The 18,896-nt window shown below is 50.0% G+C and overlaps 5 protein-coding genes across 5 annotated transcripts; 1 reads left to right on the top strand and 4 right to left on the bottom strand.

Moving 5' to 3' along the window:
- Positions 1-1,135: 1,135 nt before the first annotated feature.
- VTN49DRAFT_4758 (uncharacterized protein) lies at positions 1,136-4,054 on the bottom strand (the record flags this gene model as incomplete). The annotated part of the gene is made up of 2 exons (XM_069412739.1): positions 1,136-3,799; positions 3,872-4,054. 2 exons carry the CDS (start codon positions 4,052-4,054, stop codon positions 1,136-1,138), a joined length of 2,847 nt encoding a protein of 948 aa, XP_069266677.1.
- A 2,305-nt stretch (positions 4,055-6,359) lies between these two features.
- VTN49DRAFT_4759 (uncharacterized protein) lies at positions 6,360-7,791 on the top strand (the record flags this gene model as incomplete). Its single annotated transcript, XM_069412740.1, has 6 exons — positions 6,360-6,529; positions 6,577-6,968; positions 7,026-7,143; positions 7,216-7,283; positions 7,339-7,369; positions 7,437-7,791. 6 exons carry the CDS (start codon positions 6,360-6,362, stop codon positions 7,789-7,791), a joined length of 1,134 nt encoding a protein of 377 aa, XP_069266678.1.
- A 922-nt stretch (positions 7,792-8,713) lies between these two features.
- VTN49DRAFT_4760 (uncharacterized protein) lies at positions 8,714-13,573 on the bottom strand (the record flags this gene model as incomplete). The annotated part of the gene is made up of 3 exons (XM_069412742.1): positions 8,714-10,534; positions 10,585-13,173; positions 13,238-13,573. The coding sequence occupies 3 exons, from the start codon at positions 13,571-13,573 to the stop codon at positions 8,714-8,716; spliced, it is 4,746 nt and encodes a 1,581-aa protein (XP_069266679.1).
- Positions 13,574-16,070: 2,497 nt separating this feature from the next.
- On the bottom strand, positions 16,071-16,795 carry VTN49DRAFT_4761 (uncharacterized protein; the record flags this gene model as incomplete). Its single annotated transcript, XM_069412743.1, has 5 exons — positions 16,071-16,109; positions 16,170-16,324; positions 16,392-16,590; positions 16,665-16,704; positions 16,767-16,795. 5 exons carry the CDS (start codon positions 16,793-16,795, stop codon positions 16,071-16,073), a joined length of 462 nt encoding a protein of 153 aa, XP_069266680.1.
- A 495-nt stretch (positions 16,796-17,290) lies between these two features.
- Positions 17,291-18,787, bottom strand: VTN49DRAFT_4762 (uncharacterized protein; the record flags this gene model as incomplete). Its single annotated transcript, XM_069412744.1, has 2 exons — positions 17,291-18,471; positions 18,529-18,787. The coding sequence occupies 2 exons, from the start codon at positions 18,785-18,787 to the stop codon at positions 17,291-17,293; spliced, it is 1,440 nt and encodes a 479-aa protein (XP_069266681.1).
- Between the last annotated feature and the right edge of the window lie 109 nt (positions 18,788-18,896).

Consider the following 18,896-nt stretch of genomic DNA (forward strand, 5'->3'; position numbering starts at 1 on the left):
AAAAAAACGAACAAGCTTCAGAGAATGCAATGCAAAAGCGGAGTGACGGAGAAAAGTACGCACAGTGCGAGTACCCCCGTTTTCGAAGCCTGCTACGGATTGACTCGCCGTTTCAGCCCAAGGTTCAGGTTGCCGAAGGCTCCAAGCGTGTTGAGAGTCTGACGTCCGTGGACCGACATAGCTGAATAGCACTCGCAAATAGGACAGAAAATAATCACATCGCACGCAGTTACTCTGTCTTGCTCCTGTTACTCGGCAATAGTATCATTGTATTTCATTGAGATTTTTGCCGTATCACATTGAACGGCATCAAGTCAGACAATTCGGACCCTATTTGATTCCGCTGGCAGTGTTCAGGATTCTTGCCGGAGAACAACAACGGATTTATTGAAAAAACTGTACCTGGCAGCAGCGACGGGTTCTCGTCTGATCATTCGGTATGTTTGGAGGTGTTTTAAATGGCGAACCCTTTGAAAGACGCAAAGCATCGGGATGTTGTGGTTGAGCCAAGTAAAACTGTCTCCAAACCATTCTGGCACGATTATAGTACCATGCATCGAGGACCGCCGTCATGCTTTGGTGTGAGTTGGTGCACTAGTCATGTCATCTTGAGCTCCATCGTACGATAGCCATCATGATAGTTTGCGGGAAGAGTTTTGCGGACACGTCCTTATGCGTCGTGGGAAATAAATGTAACAAGCGTTGGTGGTGATGCCTTAAGCTGGATGAGGAGCCCGTTAGCGAGTGCTTTAACAGCACCATTCATTGAGAACAAGAGAGATGTGGAGTTCGGGGAATGTTAGATATGAGTTCTTTACTCTGACGGACTTCTGGGACAGGAGGAAATGGATGCATTTGTCCATGATCAGCAAACAGACTTTGTTTAGAACAGAATATTCATTCCCACTAACAAAATATCTGGAAAACCCATCTTGCGGACCATATTCATCCAGCAACCCAACCTCTGTCAACTAAGAGAAGTTCTTGATCCTATGAAGATCAACAAGCACCAGCAGCAAGTACGGGATCATCTACCATGTCTCAGTTCTTCAAAGAACACCTGTAGATAGGACTGTCTCCGACTGGAGTATTACGATTGATAGCCTCCCAGCTATGTACTGCCTTTGTCCATGAATCAACTAATAAATATCTGTACTCGCACTTCGTTGCTCCACCCAGCGTTTAGACCCAGCTCTTTCCATGCCGCATGCACATCCACCGCCAGTACTTTATCTGCATCCTTCCTCACTGTGTGGCGCGGCACCGGCTGTCCAGACACCAGAACCATCACCTTGTCATCAATCTTCTTTTTTGGGAGATCTGAGTGATAGACCCCAAGTACACCGAGGGCCTTGAGATTGACGTCAAACTTCAACCGTCCACCCTCCACAACGTAGATGTCTGAGTTGACCACCGCGGCAATTCCTGTCATCTTCCCGATGAGGCCGAGCATTGCAACGTGGGTGAGGGTTGATGAGTGACAGCCGTGGCTTCCTGCCATAGTGAAAGACCGAAGCGGGTATGCCGTTAGGATTTCCCAACCCTTGGTAGGCAGCGACACCGAAACAAAGGCATCAGGGTCCAGAGGTTTCATGATGTGGCTTACGGTTCCCGTGGTGTGTGAACGGACGATGTAACGGCGGCTAGTGCTGTGTTCAACGTTGGTCTTCTGGATCGAAGATGAGGGGTCAATTCCCGGAAACGTGATCAATGGGACGATTATCGACGTGTTTGTCGGGCTGATATTGAACAGTCCCAAAATGCCGCTTCCACTCAAAGCGTACCCAGTGTATGTGCCAATACGTAAGACATTCCCCTCATTGTAGTCGCTATAAACGTCGATTGTCCGGCCTACAACGCTTGGGCGGAGAACAACCGTCGTTCCTCTTGTTGTCGGAGCCGTGATTTGATTGATCAGATCAATGTCATGCGAACCTGGCTCATCGGTGATATAGATTGGTCCACCAGATACACACCTCGCGGCGGCATGGAAGGATGCATACGGGTGGCTTGTCTGGAACATGTCCCAATCGGGGAGCACATTCAAGTGCGCCGTCAAGAGGGCATTGTGAGCATTGCAGAAAACATGCCAGGGGTGCGAGTCGGGTGCATTTGGAAAGTAATCGTCCGAGTTCCGGAGAAGAATGGTCGGCTTGTTGACAGGCAATTGCGAATGGAAGATATGTTGAGGTGTCATAGACATGCAAGAGATCGCCCGTGTCCCGAAGTAGCGCAAAGATGCGATAGTCCAGGCGTCCTGATATGCTGCGATGAACCGTCTTCGATCTTCCGGACGTTCCAGTGCATCCAATGCACATTGCACGTCCGTTTTGACGCCATCTATCCCGGAAGATGTGAGGAACGAATAGAAGTCCTCTAAGAACCGCTGTATGTCGTCGGGATCAATGGCCAGCATAGGCCCTCCGGCCAGGCGATCATTCTTTGTAACCTGTCTTGTTTTATATTTCTTTGCGAGCTCACCCTCGGGTGATATACCTCCCCAGTAGCCCATCAATGCGTGCCAAACGGCGATATGTTCAATATTCGGATGTCGTTTCCGGATCATTGCAGCGGTGTGCCCTAGCCCAGATGGAAATCCTTCCTCGTTTGCCTCAAACTGTCTCCATCCACGCTGGGTCTGCGACTCTCCATCCTTGTCGATCGACTGCCAGTTATCATCGATGATCAAATTCACAATGTTAATTCCGTGCCTTTGTAATTCATCGAGCGCATCCAGTATTTTCTCCTCCGTCAGATCGTGACCCAATCCGTTCCAGGTGCAGTACGATAGGCCGTCATACCAATCGGCCAGCCACTGGGCTCGAGCATCCTTTTGGACCACCACAACGTCATCGCTTGTCGGCGAATGGGACTCAGGTGGAGAGTCCGAAATGGCGGGTGGCTCGATTTGCACACTTGAGCTGCTCACAACCTTGCGGGCTTCGTAGATAAGAGCACACATACCCACCTCAAAGTCCTCAGCCACAGATGCCAATACCTTGAATTGAACGGGCGCTGTGTTGTCATTCCTGGAATGGACCACCAATTCGCCTTTCTCTCCTGACCGAAATACCGATTGGACATTATTGACGCCTGAAACAGCAAGGAAGGATACACTCAAGCCATCCGATCTGAGAAATGAGCATAGGATAGCATCTTCAATGAGTTTGAACTCATTCTTCCCGTGTCGAGGTCCTAGCCATGCACTTGAAATCCTGACCAAAGAGAAATAACGCAGAAATTCTTTGGGCATGCCTATTGACACAGTTCGGAATCCAGACTCATTTCCCTCCGCGGCAGGGGTCTCCCCCGTAAGACTCCAAAGCAGCGAATTTGGGGCTTCACTTTCTTTTGCTTCCACATTGACATCGGACGGAATATTCTCAAGATATTGACTCAATTGGTCCTGAGGAGGCCTGCCGGTAGTAGATTCTGCGGCTTCAATGGAAGGGACAGTTAGGACCCTACTCCTGGGACCGAAGACAATCTCCCCGTCCTTGACGTATCGTTTTTGGTTCACCCATGTCCACTGAGCATCGGGGCCAGTCCTGTATCGCACCGTGAAACAAGCGTGACCTGCACACGATGGAAGTGTCAACTCCTCCGTGAAGATGTAGTTGTAAAAGCTCTCTTCCTCTTCAGAACTAGTATCAATCAATGTAGGGACGGATTTGTCGCTCTTCTTGAGCGACAAGGATGTCCACTCTGGGCTTCCTTCGCCAACATTGTGCCAAATGTCCACTTCCCAGTTTTGCTCGGGAAACGCGGTACTGGAAGAAAGGACGACGATGAAGCGCAACTACACAAATCGGATTCAGATACATCAGCGAAAGTGACTAGGATAGTGATAGGTATCGTTCTAGCACCCGACCTTGTCATGCTCGGCCGAATTGAGAGCCTTTTGGAATCTTCTGATGGTAGTAACTTCTCCCAGCGGAGGCCAACAGACTACTCTAGCAAACATGCTCACTTGGGCCGACGGAACGAATCTGGCCTGTGGGGAGGAAGTCGTCGGCCACGATCTCACCGTCTTGTGGGACGATTCTATAGACATTGCAGGGAGGCCCTGTACCTTTGAGCCAACTAAGACAATGACAGGAACAGAAACAAATGATACGCAAATGTGATTCAGTAGCTGAGATCTAGACAGAAGAGCAGAGCAAATGTTGAGTGGAATACGGAGAGTGAGAGGTCAGGATAGCCACCACCACGCGAGCGGAATCGGTATGATGTATGATAGCACCTGGCCTATCGGAGAAGCCTTCTTGGCTGTGCGGGCTGGGTTCTTATTGGGTGAACGACGACCGCTGATATTCAAGGGAAAATCTGGAGCCCAATGTCTTCCAGGATTGTTGACTAGTTGATCAAACGCGATGTTGTGGGAGAGCAGTGTCTTTGACTCTTTGACCGTCGTGACGTATTGCGTTGCGGCATTGGCAGATTCTAGAGCTGGCAATACGAAGCTCACCTATTAAGCCAGTTGTCGAATACAGAAAGTAACAGGTTGGCCACACCTTCCAAAAGCACCTACTCGTAGATTATATTTGGTCTCGTGGTAAAAGTTGGAAATAATGTTCCAATTTCGTTGGTGTAAGGGTTTGTAAGTCCAGATCTCCCGGCAATTTCAATGTTCTCTTTGAAGTGGGTTGTCTACTAATCTAGAGTCGGTCAGGTTACTTCCAAGTCGCGGCAACTTCACCAAGAGGATAATTGCCGTACCTATTACGCGTTAGGCCAAATATAGCAATATTTAAACTGATAAGTGCAATACCTTTGGAAGCTGATTCATTTTGGTGAACTTACCGGGATAACTGACGTACCTCTTATGTAGCGTACTCCGTACTGAGCCACTACTTTATCAGGCATAGTTTCACTGATGAATGCAGTACCTACTCAGTCCAGGTTAGCCAGTGCCTCTAGGGTTTCGGAGCTGAACCCCGAGCAGAGGTAAACGCGCGGTTGAGCGCGCATGCCCTGAAACAAAAACAGCCTACAAGACATCAGCAGGGGAAACTGAAATGCCAGGGCCTGTCTTGGCCTTTCCAGGCCCTCGTTCGGTCCAGGTTCATACGTGCTTCAAAACACGAGTGCACAAATCACAATCGTTGACAAAGGACTGGCCAAAACAAGGATTGATATTTTCCTGATGCACGCAGGAAGTTGGATCTGTGCCCTCCTCTGCAAATCCTGTTTGTCTCCTGCAGCTTTCAAGATCGATTTATGTTATTTCCGCCATCAAATCCTTGTCAGGATTAAGGCGGTTGTCTGTCGGTTCAAAGGAAGCCAGGAGATGGAATCAATCGGATGTGCATAGTAATCGCAAGTCAAACTTAATTACATGGAGCAGAAGATAGAAGTACCTGGCAGTCTAATTCTTTTGGTGTACAGTAACTAGTGCTCACTTACTTACTATTCGAGTCTGGTGTAAGTGGAAGGCTGGGAGCCGAAACCAGACAGCCATGGATAATAGGTTATATATTAATTAATTAATTATGAACATAGCATCCAATGCATTCATGACTACACCTTCGTCAATGTTCTCCGTTGGACCGTTGCGGCCCACAGTGTTCTAGAAAGGTTTGAACCATATCCGATTGTCTTCTCAAAGAACTGAAGATGTCAAACAACAGATGTGTCACGGAGAGCAGTAAACAGCATCTTCAGTCAAATTCTCAAAGCAGCAGCTTTCGGTTACCCCGGGTTAGGTAAACCACGATCGGGATATCGCGGCAGGGCATAAGATTCTTTTGTTCCTTCGTTCCTTGAGTGGTTGAATGCCCTGGACAGTTTGGATTGCCGATCAGACAGGGGCACAGGGTGAGGAGGATTTGCTCCGAACCATTCAGACGTTCGAAAAGAGAAGATGCCTGCGGCCGAGAGACATTCTACTCCAATGTCGTCTCGATGCACTGTAATTGCTGTCTAATCCTTGCCACATAGGCTCGAACTTAAATAGTTCCAAGAACACGGTTCCAACAAAAGTTCACCCTACAACCAATCCGGTGAAATCTTGAGTCCGTTGTGTCCACAGTCCAGGGGCCATATCAATATCGTAAACTTCAGTCGTTCGATTGACAAGAGGTCTCTTGCATGTTCAGAGTGCAGGTCATGTCTAGATAAGGAAATCGAAAGCATTACTATGCAAACTATGGAGACAAGTGACTTCTTGGACAAGCACTCCGCAGATAAAACTGGAATCTTTGGATCAGGAAGTTCTAGGCTCACATTAAAATAAAGCAAGCACCCAAAAGCCCAGACAGTTTGCCCCATGGTCGACTGAGGAAGTCATTCATCTTTGTATCCTGTGAATCAGGCTTGAACTGTCATTCCGTTCTGAAGAGCACGTCATTGTCGACAACATGGACAAAGAAATCGACCTCACTGAGGACAAGGGACCTCGAATTCTGGCGGTTGTGTGGGCATTGACAGGCGTCACCACGTTGATATTCTCGGCCAGAGTGTATATCCGGCTGGCATGGCTGCGAAACTTTGGCCTTGATGATCACCTGGTTTTGCTGGGCATGGTACAGTCTTGATCTCCTCAGCCGTGCTGAAAGTTCTGATATTCTCTGACAGACTGAGCCAGCTCTTTAATTTTGCTTACTGTGGTGTCGTCACGGCAGGCGTCATTCATGGTTTCGGAAAACATACTAAAGCCATCGATCCGAACAAACTCGAGACAGTTCTTCTTCTCAACAACATCAGCTTTTTAACCGGAATTCTCTCCTTCACGATCCCGAAGCTGGGTATTGCAGCCCTGCTGAATCGAATTTTGAATAGAAGCAAATTTCAACAGATGATGCTATGGCTTTTGACCGGATTCGCCGCCATTGTGTCTTGCATCTGCATTGTCGTCCTCTTTACCATGTGTGATCCACCAGAGGCGATGTGGAAACCCCAACTCCTGGCGCAAGGAGCCACCTGCCGAGATCAGATGATTCTCGTCGGCTTTGCAATCTTCACGGGAAGTGAGTTCTTGTCGATTCGTCACGTCTCTCAGATCGTCGTATGCTGATGTAACCAAGGTGTCGCAGGATTTGTCGACCTCTTCCTCGCCATATACCCAAGTACCGTTCTGATGAAGTTGCATATGTCGATGCGGAAGAAAGTCGCCCTATGCGCCGCCTTAGGACTCGGCTCTCTGTAAGTAACTGTGCCTCCAAGCCATGATCCACCTCTGCGATGAGGGGAGACGCTAAACTCGTGAACCTAAAGCGCTTGTGCTATGGCGATTGTAAAATGCGTCCAATTACCGGGACTCTTGGACACATCCGACCTAACCTGTGAGTTTGAGTTCACGGCATCCCGTGAGTCGAACCTAGGCTGACCTCAAGACAGACAGCACTGCCGACCTGGTTCTGTGGAGTTGGTAAGTCAAATCATCCGTCTCTTTCTTTCACACGGAGCCTTTCTCTAACCTGTGTTTTCCATCTTAGTGTCGAAACAAATGTTGTCGTCATTGGGTCGTGTATCCCAACCTTGCAGCCGCTCCTTGAACTCATTCTCGGGAAACGTGGTGTGACTTCCAGCGGCCGTGGTGATAAATACTACAAAAACAGCGGGTACAATAGTTCATCATATGGCGCTGGCAAACCGTCGATCTCTGGTCGAAGAGACAGCCTCGGCTTCACTGTGGTCGAGAGCCAAGAGAGTATCATCGGTGACAACCAGCCGGAGGGGCGTCAGAACGTTCTTCCGTTGAGCCAAATCCGCCGGACGGATGACGTGACCGTCAATTATGAGGCGCGTGGAGGCAGTAGGTCTGGAGTCAACTCGCAGAAGACATGGTGATTCCTGCACGTTGGCTCCGCAAAAAAAAGTTTGGAAGTCTTGTATAATTATGTGTCTACGAAATGCTATGATTCACCGAAAAAAATTGGTATTGATGGATCTCCACGGAGGTCTTCTGGAATTTCGCCTTTGGAAAAGGCGAAGAAATTCACGCGAACCAATGATTCGCCAGAGAGGATATTCGATTTGTTGGTGTTTTTTTTATTCTGTACACCATTTCATGTCTTCTGGCTAGTGGTTATTCTTCTTGAGCCCTATTCTATTATTGATCATGATTCGTTCGGGAGGAATCCTTCCGAGGAATTGTACACTACAACAATACGGCTGGGATTCAATATAAGTACTCAGTATAGGTGCTCCTTTGGTTTGCATGAGTAGGAGGATCGCAGCGCCTGTGGTGCTTATCGGTCCCCAGTGATTCAGTCCTTGTATGAATCGCAAGCCCTATATCCCCAACACATCACTAGAACCTGTTCGTTGTTTTATAATACCATTTCCCACCAATTTCGAGGGCCCTAAAAGAGTACTGAACATTTTGTTATACCGAGACGTCCGGCATCGGGCGTTTCGCTTTCGTTCCGCTATTGCTAATGTCGAAGGGCTAACCCTAACCTCAAGTCTAGAGAACGAAAGAGGTGCGAAGACGGGCGTTAGCTGCGAAGCTATTGCCGTCATATCATACATCCGTCCCAAGACAAAAATATAACTAAGACGGAAATACTGATCTCATAACATATCAAGCAAGTGATCCTTCTATCGCTGAACAGATTTATTCTTCCCAAGTCCAACTTTGACGATATGTATACTACACAACCCGAAACTCAGTTGGCTACTCAAGAATTATTTTTTTCTTTTATTTACAAATCACTTTTTGTGACATAACAGTTGCTTTTTTTATCAGTTTGAAAGCATCATGGCACAATCACTCGAGATGAGGATTCCTTTCCCCGTAGATAATCTCCTCAAGAACCTTCCGCTCTCCACTCTCTTCTACCAACGACCGGAACACACCGTTCTCAATCTCCATCAATTCCTTCGGAGTCCCGAATTCGACGGCCTTGCCTGCGTCCATAACGAGGATGCGATCAAAGTCGACAATGGTACTGAGACGGTGCGCTATCACCAGCAACGTGGTTGCGCTAAACTCCGAGCGAATGGACCGCTGGATCAGCGCGTCGGTCGACATATCGACGGCCGAAGTGGCCTCGTCCAGAACCATAATCTTGGGGCGCGAGATGATGGCCCGGGCCAAGCAGAGGAGTTGGCGTTGACCCTGCGACAGGTTCTGGCCACCTTCGGCGATCGGAGAGTCAAGCGACTTGAAGATGTTGGTATTCTTCTGAGTTATGCTAGTCGGTGTCGACGTGCCGGAGTCATTGCTGGGAATTTCGGTCCTCGACATGAGATGCACGCGCTCCAGCGCATCATAGAGCTCATCATCGCTGTGCTCGTCAAACGGGTCGAGGTTGGATCGGATCGTACCAGAGAACAGCACCGGATCCTGCGGAATAATCGCCAGACGGCTGCGGAGATCATGAAGCTTGATCTTAGATATGTCGATCCCATCGATCACAACGCGGCCCTCCCGCGCTTCAAGGAAGCGGAAGAGCGCCAGTGTCAGAGATGACTTTCCGGCTCCAGTGCGTCCAACTACGCCAACCCGCTGGTTACTCTCCACTTTAAAGTTGAGTCCCTTCAGCACTGGCGGAAGATCAGGCGCGTAGCCCACGACGAGATTTTCAACTTCGAGCTTGCCTTCGGTTGGCCATGAGGCTGGAACGTCTCCGCCGCCTTGGGACTCAATGGGAATGTTAGAATATTCAATCACCCGCTCTGTTGCGTTCATATCCAGTTCCAAGTTGGAGTACTGACGCAGCGCAAGGGTGATGGCTCCGGTATATTGGAGCGCAAAACTGAGTGCGAACCCAGCCAGCGAGGCAGTGATGCCGTGGATGGACACAATCAGAGCAGCCGTGATCGATGAGAACAAGGCACCTATCGCGTTCATCCGGAAGCTAAACCATCGATTGAACAGCCAGATATAGAAGGTAGTCTGAGCATATCTGTCGATCAGGTGATACATCCGATCGACATAGACGTCACTCTTTGTGAACGCCCGGATCGTCGTGAGACCTATCAGTGCAGACCCAAACTGTTCGAAAATGGGACTCTTCGCTGTACTTTCTAGGCGTTTGACTTCACGTGCACCAGCCAGGTAGTAGGCCGCATAATAGATGCAGACACCCAGTAGGATGGTAGCGAAGATGATCAGCACTGGAGAGACGAGTACACCAGCCATGATAATTCCGACAACCTCCAAGAAATGGTACCCAACAAATCCCACATCGTAGCCCAGCCGAGAGTCGATCAAGTGGAAATCCGCCGTGAAGCGGTTGAGGATGCGGCCGACTGGCATCGTGTCCAACCAGCGGAGGGGGGCGCGCAGTACAGCGTACGCAAGGTGATCGAAGAGATGGCGTGATGCTTGGATAGAGGCTCTCAGAACGCTGAACCATCGCAACGTCCCGAATGCGCATGCGATGACTGACAGCGCGACATAGATGCCGAGATAAAACCATAGGTCATTGTCCTGCTCGGCAACGCGGAAATCGTCCGCTTCGTCGACTCTAGGGAATGTGATCTGGTTAATGCTTGAGTACATGCCCGCGGATACATGCTGGTGACTTGGATGAATATTGCCCTTGGTGCTTGCAGACCCGGTCCAAACATTCACCCACCAGGACTGAAGAAACATCAGTTAGAGCCCATGCCGAATACAGAGTCTGAACTTACTCTTCCAACCCAGAGAAACATGTATGCCAAGTAAATCAGCAGGACAATAAGCCAATACGGAATGCCTCCTCCGTTCTGAATATACCGCTTATAGACCGACATCTTCACCGATCCAATCTCACGCCTCTCTTCCTCGACGAATTTCTTCGGCGGGGCCTTAGGCGGAGCGTTGCTGTCATCAATAACCGAGTCCCTACGCGACCGATTGGACAGGACCTTTTGGAGAGTCGCACCATGTTCGCTCGATGGATCTTCGTCTTCATTGACCGGCGTCGCGGAGCTGCTGGAGTCGCGATCATACTCATTCTCCTGCTCCTTCACTAGAATTGATGACAGAGCGCCCGACTGACGCAGTTCATCGATAGTGCCGACGTATTTGGCGGTGCCATCTTCAAGGAAGATAGCATAGTCGGTTCGAGGAAGGCACAACGCGACATGATGCGTGACAAGAATCCGAGTTCGGCCTTGTCCCAGCTCTCCAGTCAAGGCCTGCTCGTATAGATGGCGTCCAGTGTGAGCATCTACAGCGCTAAAGATGTCATCGAGCACCAATATACCCGCGCGCGAGTACAGAGCTCTAGCAAAGGAGACTCGCCATTTCTGTCCCCCACTCAGGTTGATTCCGTTAGCACCGATATCGGTGAATTCGCCATCAGTGAACATTTCCAAGTCCTTCGTCAGCGCACAGGCATGGATGACCTTGCGATATCGGGACTCATTGAAGGGCAAACCGAACAGGATGTTATCCCGGATGCTGGCGTTCTCGATCCATGGGGTCTGGGAAACATAAGCGATCGCAGAGTCAATCACCCAATTCGCGTCGGTTGCACGTTCATCAAAACGCTCAGACAACAGCGGTGGTTGAGGTGTCTTGATAACGCCATTCAAGATGTCGGTCTCGCCGAGGATGGAGGCCAATAGCAAACTCTTGCCTGATCCGGTCTTGCCCGAAATCACAGTGAGTCCTTTTGTTGGCATCTGTAGATTGAGATTCCGTAATACAAATCGTTCTTCGAGTGGCGTGTCATCATCCGCAGGCCAGGCAACAGATGCATCTTCGAATGCAACCTTGTCGTGTGGGATAATGGCCTGTTTCTTTTCTGGAGACTCTAGATGCTTGTCGATACGACAGATACTGACCCAGGCCTCGATAAAGTCGCCGATCAGTTCCGGAAGGACTGCAAGCGACATCTCCAGTGATCCAAAGATTGCGATAGAAGTGAATGCGATCGATGCACTCAGTCCACCGTGAAGTGTGGCGTAAACCGCCAATGACACAGCGGATAGCATGATTGGACCCAAGATCCAGATCGTGATTAGCATCAGATCGTACAGAAACGCCGTCCATTGAGCGCGGAGTTCCGTCCTGCGGATTTCGCCGATTCGTTTCTCCCAGGGGACTTCGAGCGCAGAGAACTTGATTTGACGGATTCCCTGCAACACCTCTGTTACGATGGCAGTCTTCTGGTCACGACACTTCATCAGGTTTGTCTGGGAACTGGTATACTTGTCCGCAGCATAAATGTTGGCAGGCAAGACAAGGATAGAAACAGCGAAACCTGCCAAAGTTGCCCACCAGCCAAGCAGTGAGATGAGATATGCAAAAGCGATTCCGATCTTCATCAGCGCAGACGGGAGGATATAGTTCCACGACATTGCCTCTGCAATGCGCTTCGAGTCGACAGCAACCAAGTTGATGATGCTCTGACGAGTCTTTTGCTGGTTTACTTCGTCCTCGTCCTCCTCCTCGTCGTTGGAAGTTGTCGCTGAATTGGGCGTTGTGGTGCCGGATTCAGCATTGGCATCCTTCTTCTTGGTGCCTTTGATGTCTTTCCGCCGCATGGACTTTGCGAATACGGTGGCACCTAGTTGCACCTGAATCGGAATAGCCAACCTAGTTCCCGCAAACCACCACAGCCAACCTTCGACGGTGGAGGCCGTCATCATGAGCACGCCTAAGCCGATAACCCATAACCAGGTGACCACGGGGTTATACGAATCCGTGCCTCGTGCTTCGAGTGACCGCAAAATTCCGAGAAGGGCTGTCTGGGGGGCAAACGCAAGGAACGCCTGAATCACGGTCAAAATATGCTGTGCCATTAGTGTCTTCCAGTGGGTGGCGAAAAGAGCCTTCCACAGTTTGCGCGATTGCTTGCGGCGTTCCAATTGTGCACGCAAAGTCTTCGATCTCGTGCGATTGTGGAGAACGTGCAAGTCATCCAAATCCAGACCCCGATTCTTCACACAATATTGCAATAGAGGAGCGCCCCAGGAGAAGATGATTCGCTCCAGCAGCGTGGTCGTAAACTGACGATCAACGAGTTTACCATTGTGGAATACATCTGGGCGACGCGGCAAGAGAGTATAGAGCACGGCCAAAACGAAAGCCGCTCCAAACTCGGCCCCAATCAATCCCTTTTGCGAGCCATCAATTTGATCGAGACGTCCCGTCGACCAAGATATGTAGAGCTGGACTACGGGAACAGCCGCGGCCAGGAAACTTGCCAGGAACCCATAGATTCCCAGCTGGAACCTGTCCGTTGGTGAGGGTACCAGGAACAAAGCCACAGGATGTACTAGCAACAGAGACTGGCCGAGATATCAGCATTCAATGCTACTTTTCACGTCTGGTTCTCTAACGAGGCCTACTAACCCAGCTAGCTACCAGCAACCACAATTGGACAAAATGCTGCTGATCCGGATAAACGTCGGGATTTAAGAGGGCACGCGCCACGGACAGGGCAAACCCCGCGATGGACAAGAGGATGATCAGGTATTTCTGCCAGCGATCTGAAAAGGCGGCAACCGACTCTTCCGTGGCGACGCCGTCTTCATCTTCGTAGAGCTCCGATGCCAGCCTGCGGTATCCCTTATTGACAAACCGACCGAGGATCGCTTTGCCCGCAGGAACCGTGAGGACGGCCGTCAGAGCAAGTCCCAGAGCCGCTGCTCCCAGTGAGACGGCTTCGGGATTCAGTGTACTTGTCATTGTGGCGCCGCGAGAGAAAAATTCTGATCAGCAGCGGATTGAGGTCTAACAAAGCATGGCAGCGCGTGGATTGGTAGATAAACCCTCTATGGGACAAGCATGAAAATAGTCTAGACTCCCGTCATCGCTCGGGATGCGCAGAGTCAGCAGATGAATGAGGCGGCGTCGGCAGCGATGACTACAAGACGCTTGCTTTACTCCATCACTCTGAGCAACGCGAACTGCATATACAAAAAGCTCGCGTTGGCCACCAACGAACCGCGCTGAATTCGGAAGCACTTTTTAGATGAGATAAGCCAAGCGGACCAGGAAAATCCTGGCCCTAAGCTTTCCAATTTACATTTCGGGTCCCCGACACCCCCACTGCGGATGACTCACTTTGATTTTCCCCGGTGCGATTGGTGGTGACTCAATTTGACATCGGTTACTCATCTTTGCTCACTTCCCATTGGCGTGGTTTGTGGGGGTTGAGATGCAACCCTCCTGCTCATTGCCTGCGGAGGATCCCGACGGAGATCACGTGCTTTTAAGGCACAACATCTTCTGCCTTGAGCTTATTGACGGCATGCATATAAAGGGCAAATCAGAGAAGATCTGGCGAGCACAGGGAGATAGAAAAACGATGAACCCAATTGACAATGAGTGTCGGAGCATATGAGTCAGGAGTTGACTTGTCTATCAACGATCTTTGATTGTTTCACTTTTATTTAATTTGCCGTAGCCCTTGCCAAATAAGGTGAATCCTAGGTAGTTTCATAGATACATGCAGTACCCGTGGCTACCATGTGTAGCCCTAACTTTGTGGAGTAAGTAGAATACTGACCATCCCAACAGAGTACTCTACCGACCATCATCAAAACTCATACTCATCAAAAAGGTGGCAAAGAGGCAAGATGTTCCGATATGATTCTCGTGTTCATGCGACTCGAGACGGAAGATCGGAAGAGGAATCTGCATTTGGAGAAAGTGACAGAGATTAATAACTCAAACCCTAGAGATTGAACTCGAAAAGTTTGATCAAATGAAATCATTTCAGGAATTGCGCCATATCTGCCTTTAAGTGGACGTTCCTGAACTCATGATTTGAACGGTATCTTGCCCAATTCAACGTGCGATATGGATGGAGCATGGTCTCGGGGCCGCCACTCGCAGAACCGAAGATGGTCCCGTGCCGATAAGCAACCGCTCGAGCCGATCCCCAGTCAAGCTCCGCCAGAACGTCATCCACCAGTGGCTGCCTCAGGTCCTCAGGTACTCCGCCTTAGTTACTTTTCGAAAAGTAGTTAGATAGAAAGAGTTCGCTCGAGTTGCAGGGCAACCTTGCCATTCGACAACGATGCTTTCTGCAAAATCTGTTGTGACATCTGAGTGCACTCCGTAATTGAAGATTCTGCTGAAAACTGAAGTAAGACATTGTTGTCTTTACGGGTATGGTTAAGTGAGCAAAGATCTATCGGGTCCGGTTTTTTTTTTTTTTTTTTTTTTCTTTCAGCTGCTAGCACCCCCAAGCAAGGATTACAGCGTCGACGCAGTGTGGCAGGCTGCTAATGCGACCAACCTGCACGCATGACTACCCATGCGCACTCAAGTACCATTTAGGTAGGATAACAGTCAATTATTCCAATTCTAGGAGGGGATCCTCGTACTCCTCGCCCTTAGCAGCGTTAATCCAGATCCGGATGCGCTTGACTAGAAACGCACGATATCTACTATTGATTGAAGATAAGCCGTGGTCGGCCTCCAAGTGGAACGGCATCCACACCTGCGGGGGCATTTTCCGGAGTCATGGCTGCGCACAGGGCAAGTTCGGAATGAAAAGGTGCCGTTTACTGGTGATGAGTCCAGGAATTGGAAAGAAAGAATGTTCCCCGCAAAGTTTGTGCTGGCTTTACTTGAGGGCTACATGCTATCTTTTACTTCGATCTACTTGGCCCGGTTCCAGGCCTCGAAATGACTACGCCCAGCAGTGTAAACTAATCAATTAGTCATGATCAACAGTTTGGTACAAACTGCTTGGGAGACCTTCATCATTGATTGAAAGGGAGGTTTGCAGCCTTGCGCTCGCGAGAAGTGATATGGAGCCAGTTGCAGACCCGAATAGGGGACGCTTCTCAATTGTACCAAAGACCACTGACAATCACCAGCAACTCATGAATTATCATAGCCAGTAAAGTCCATACCATGACGCGTGATGTTACCTCGCTCGACTCAAACAGCAATGCGCCTGAAGAGCACTAATTACTATCCGAATACATTCTCGGACGTTGGTGCAAACCCATCACACCAGCACCGGACTTTTTGGAAGAGTGGAAATCGGATGTGTATGCCCAATATGGAAAAATCCATGTATCGAAAATAGATCACCTCGCCATGCCCTCTTTAAAATTTATGACCCCATACCGAACACCGAAACAAACAAAACAGAATGTATATGATACATAAGCTGTACAGGATGATGCTGGGAACCCGAGAAGACGGCGCGAGAATCGTGGATCGTCTACGCAACGGCCTTTTCCGTCGGCGGCGGCGGAGGAAGCTGTTGAAGAGGGAAAAGTCAGCCGGGAGAGAGCACATTGAACGGGGCATATGAACATACTTCGAGTTTGGTGTTATCCGCCATCATGCGCTGGAAACCGATACCAACGCCTTCAATCACAGCCAGGAAGATACCGCACATGATGGCCGAGTTCCGCGCAGCCTTGAAGCCTCCTCGAATCGCAAGGGAACCACCAGTCAGGAAACCGGCCATGACTGCAACGAGCCCTTGTCAGACAACCACCCAGAGGTGAGATCAGATCAATTTGAGCCATCAACGTACTGGCATTATATGGATCCTCCTTCTTCCGAATCCCCTTGATCGCGCAATCGTATGTCGAGAACATTCCACCCCAAACGCCAAAGTTACCGCCCAAAACCGGAGCGCGAGCCTTAATGGCTGTAATGGCACCTATCCTGCGTTCACCATAGGGGCTGTTTCGGAATCCTTTGACGCCATGCCATACTGCACCACCGATGGCCTATATCGGAGAAGAGGATTAGAGAACGAAAAAAAAAAAAAAAAAATAACGTTAAAAGCTCCAGATGAACGTACACCCATGCAAAAGGCGCCTCCGAAATCAGACAGGGCAACCCTATAAAACACAGCCAGGTCAATATCATCGAATCCGCGAGCATTCAAACGATAGAAACACACCATGGGCACGGATCGCGGGTGTGATCCATTGTAGAGGATATTTTTCTTTGGCGAAATCAATCAAAAAACTCCACAGCACTACCTATTAAAAGGGCACTCTGGCAAAAAGATTCCGAAAAATGAATAAAAGAGAAAGCAGAAGCGCCACCACAATCCGGCTTCTGCTCAGAGCATCAAGGACGTTGCGAGATTGTATGATTGATTTCAAGGGTAATAATTTCGCTCTTGTCAGCGCGAATCGAGTTTTCGGCGGCTCGTCGGAAGGGATCGTGACCATTCTGGAGAGAGTTTTCTGCCACCGCCTTAGATGACATAATACGGATATCGCACTAATCCGAAACAAGAAGTTTCGTACTTTTCTGCGTCGATCTGGTCAATCGGTCGACGAACGGCTTGGTAGGAATATGAATGCGTCGCACGTTGGCCACCGAGATCTCTAGTTCGTTACACGCGTCTTATATTATTACGTACTATACTATATAATACATGGCATAGGTTAAAGCGAGAAATCCCCTCTTCAGCGCTCAAGCAGCCTGAGCATCTGGCAAAGGTACGCTGTGTGGATTGTGGAAGACATCCTGCGGATCATATTTGGCCTTGATCTGCTTTAGCCGTGGCAGATTCTCTCCCCAGTAGGACTCTTGCGGATTCGGGAGCTGGGGGTCAACATAGCCCGGATAGGCGCTCTGTATGGACAGGGATAGACCCTCAGCGATGAGATCGTTGAGTCCATTGAGGAACTTGTATGTTGTTTCCGACACGGGCCCAAGCAGATTGATGGCGTACGATTGCATCCAGTACAGGGCATCCCGGTGTGAGTAGGCCGTCTTGTCGACAGGGACGTCGTTGATCTTGCCACCCTCCAGGTCGCAGATGATGAACCACAACGGTGTACCCTTGGGGGTATTGTCGAGATAGTGGAAAATTTTGTCGATCAGTTCGCCTGAAGGGAGATTATTCTCTCGGAACGGCATCGACTTGGAATAGAAGTTAGCTGGGATGTCACCGGTGAGATCAATGCTGGACTGTTGGGCCCACGCCGCAGCCACCGCCAACCAGTCATTCAGCACCGTGACATTCCTGCCCTGATTGCTAGGGAACGCCGTCTCGATCTGGAGGGCTTCAAAGTCTTTCTTCGAACCAAAGTACGTCCCGAATACCGTCACAGAATGTTCGCTAAGAATGATCTGGCTGGCCATCTCCCGAGGCAGCTTGGGATCGGAGATGAACTTCTGCCAGGCTTTGAACAGCTCTGCACGAGAACTCGTGTCGCCGAAGTCGAAGATATACTGGTACTGCACAGCTTCACTGGGTTCAGGCTGCGTGCGGACGGTGAATTCTGTCACGACACCAAAACTGGCACCTGCGCCCTTAATGGCGAAGAACAGGTCTGGGTTCTCCGTCCAGGATGCTGTGACAACACTGGAGTTGGCAAGCACAACTTGCACCTCCTCGACATGGTCCAGCGCCGATCCCCAGAGACGGGAGGTCGGGCCGAGTCCCCCGATGGTTGCATGACCGCTCAGACCGACCTGAGGGCAGGTTCCATGGGACATGGCACGGCCCGCTTTGTGGAGCTTGTCGTCAACGTCACCAAGTCGATGTCCTGCGCCGAGCTTGGCCCGCTGCGTCTCCGGATCGTACGAGAATTGTTGAAAATTCTTCATATCGACTACGATGGTGTTATTGTCACCGCCTCCGAGTGCTGTAATCCTTATCAGCGACTTGATGTGCCAATTGGACTGCATTTTGGCTAGCCTACCATGATTTGCATAGCTATGCCCGCCGCCTCTGGCCTGCACTTTGTAGCCGCCATCTGCCGCACATTTCACAATCTCTGAGACCTGCTCCACGGTTCTGGGGTATGTTATTGCGACCGGCGCTACCGGGACGTTCAGATTGTATGGCTTGACGTCCTTGGCCTGGTAGAGGGGCTCATTGGAGAACGCGACAAGGGAGCCATCTCCCCCGACGGCAGTCGAGAGACAGGTCTGGATCGGAGTGCTGGGTTGATTTCCCATGACGGCGGTGCGCGAAGCCGGATGATCTCCTCGAAATCGAAGCGAGAGCTGCTGTTCGGGGGGTTATGAATCCTCTCACGGTGCGCACGGGGCTGTAACCCTACCGATG

Source organism: Thermomyces lanuginosus (genome assembly GCF_041956635.1).
Source record: "Thermomyces lanuginosus strain ATCC 200065 unplaced genomic scaffold VTN49scaffold_32, whole genome shotgun sequence".
Classification (NCBI taxonomy): domain Eukaryota; kingdom Fungi; phylum Ascomycota; class Eurotiomycetes; order Eurotiales; family Trichocomaceae; genus Thermomyces; species Thermomyces lanuginosus.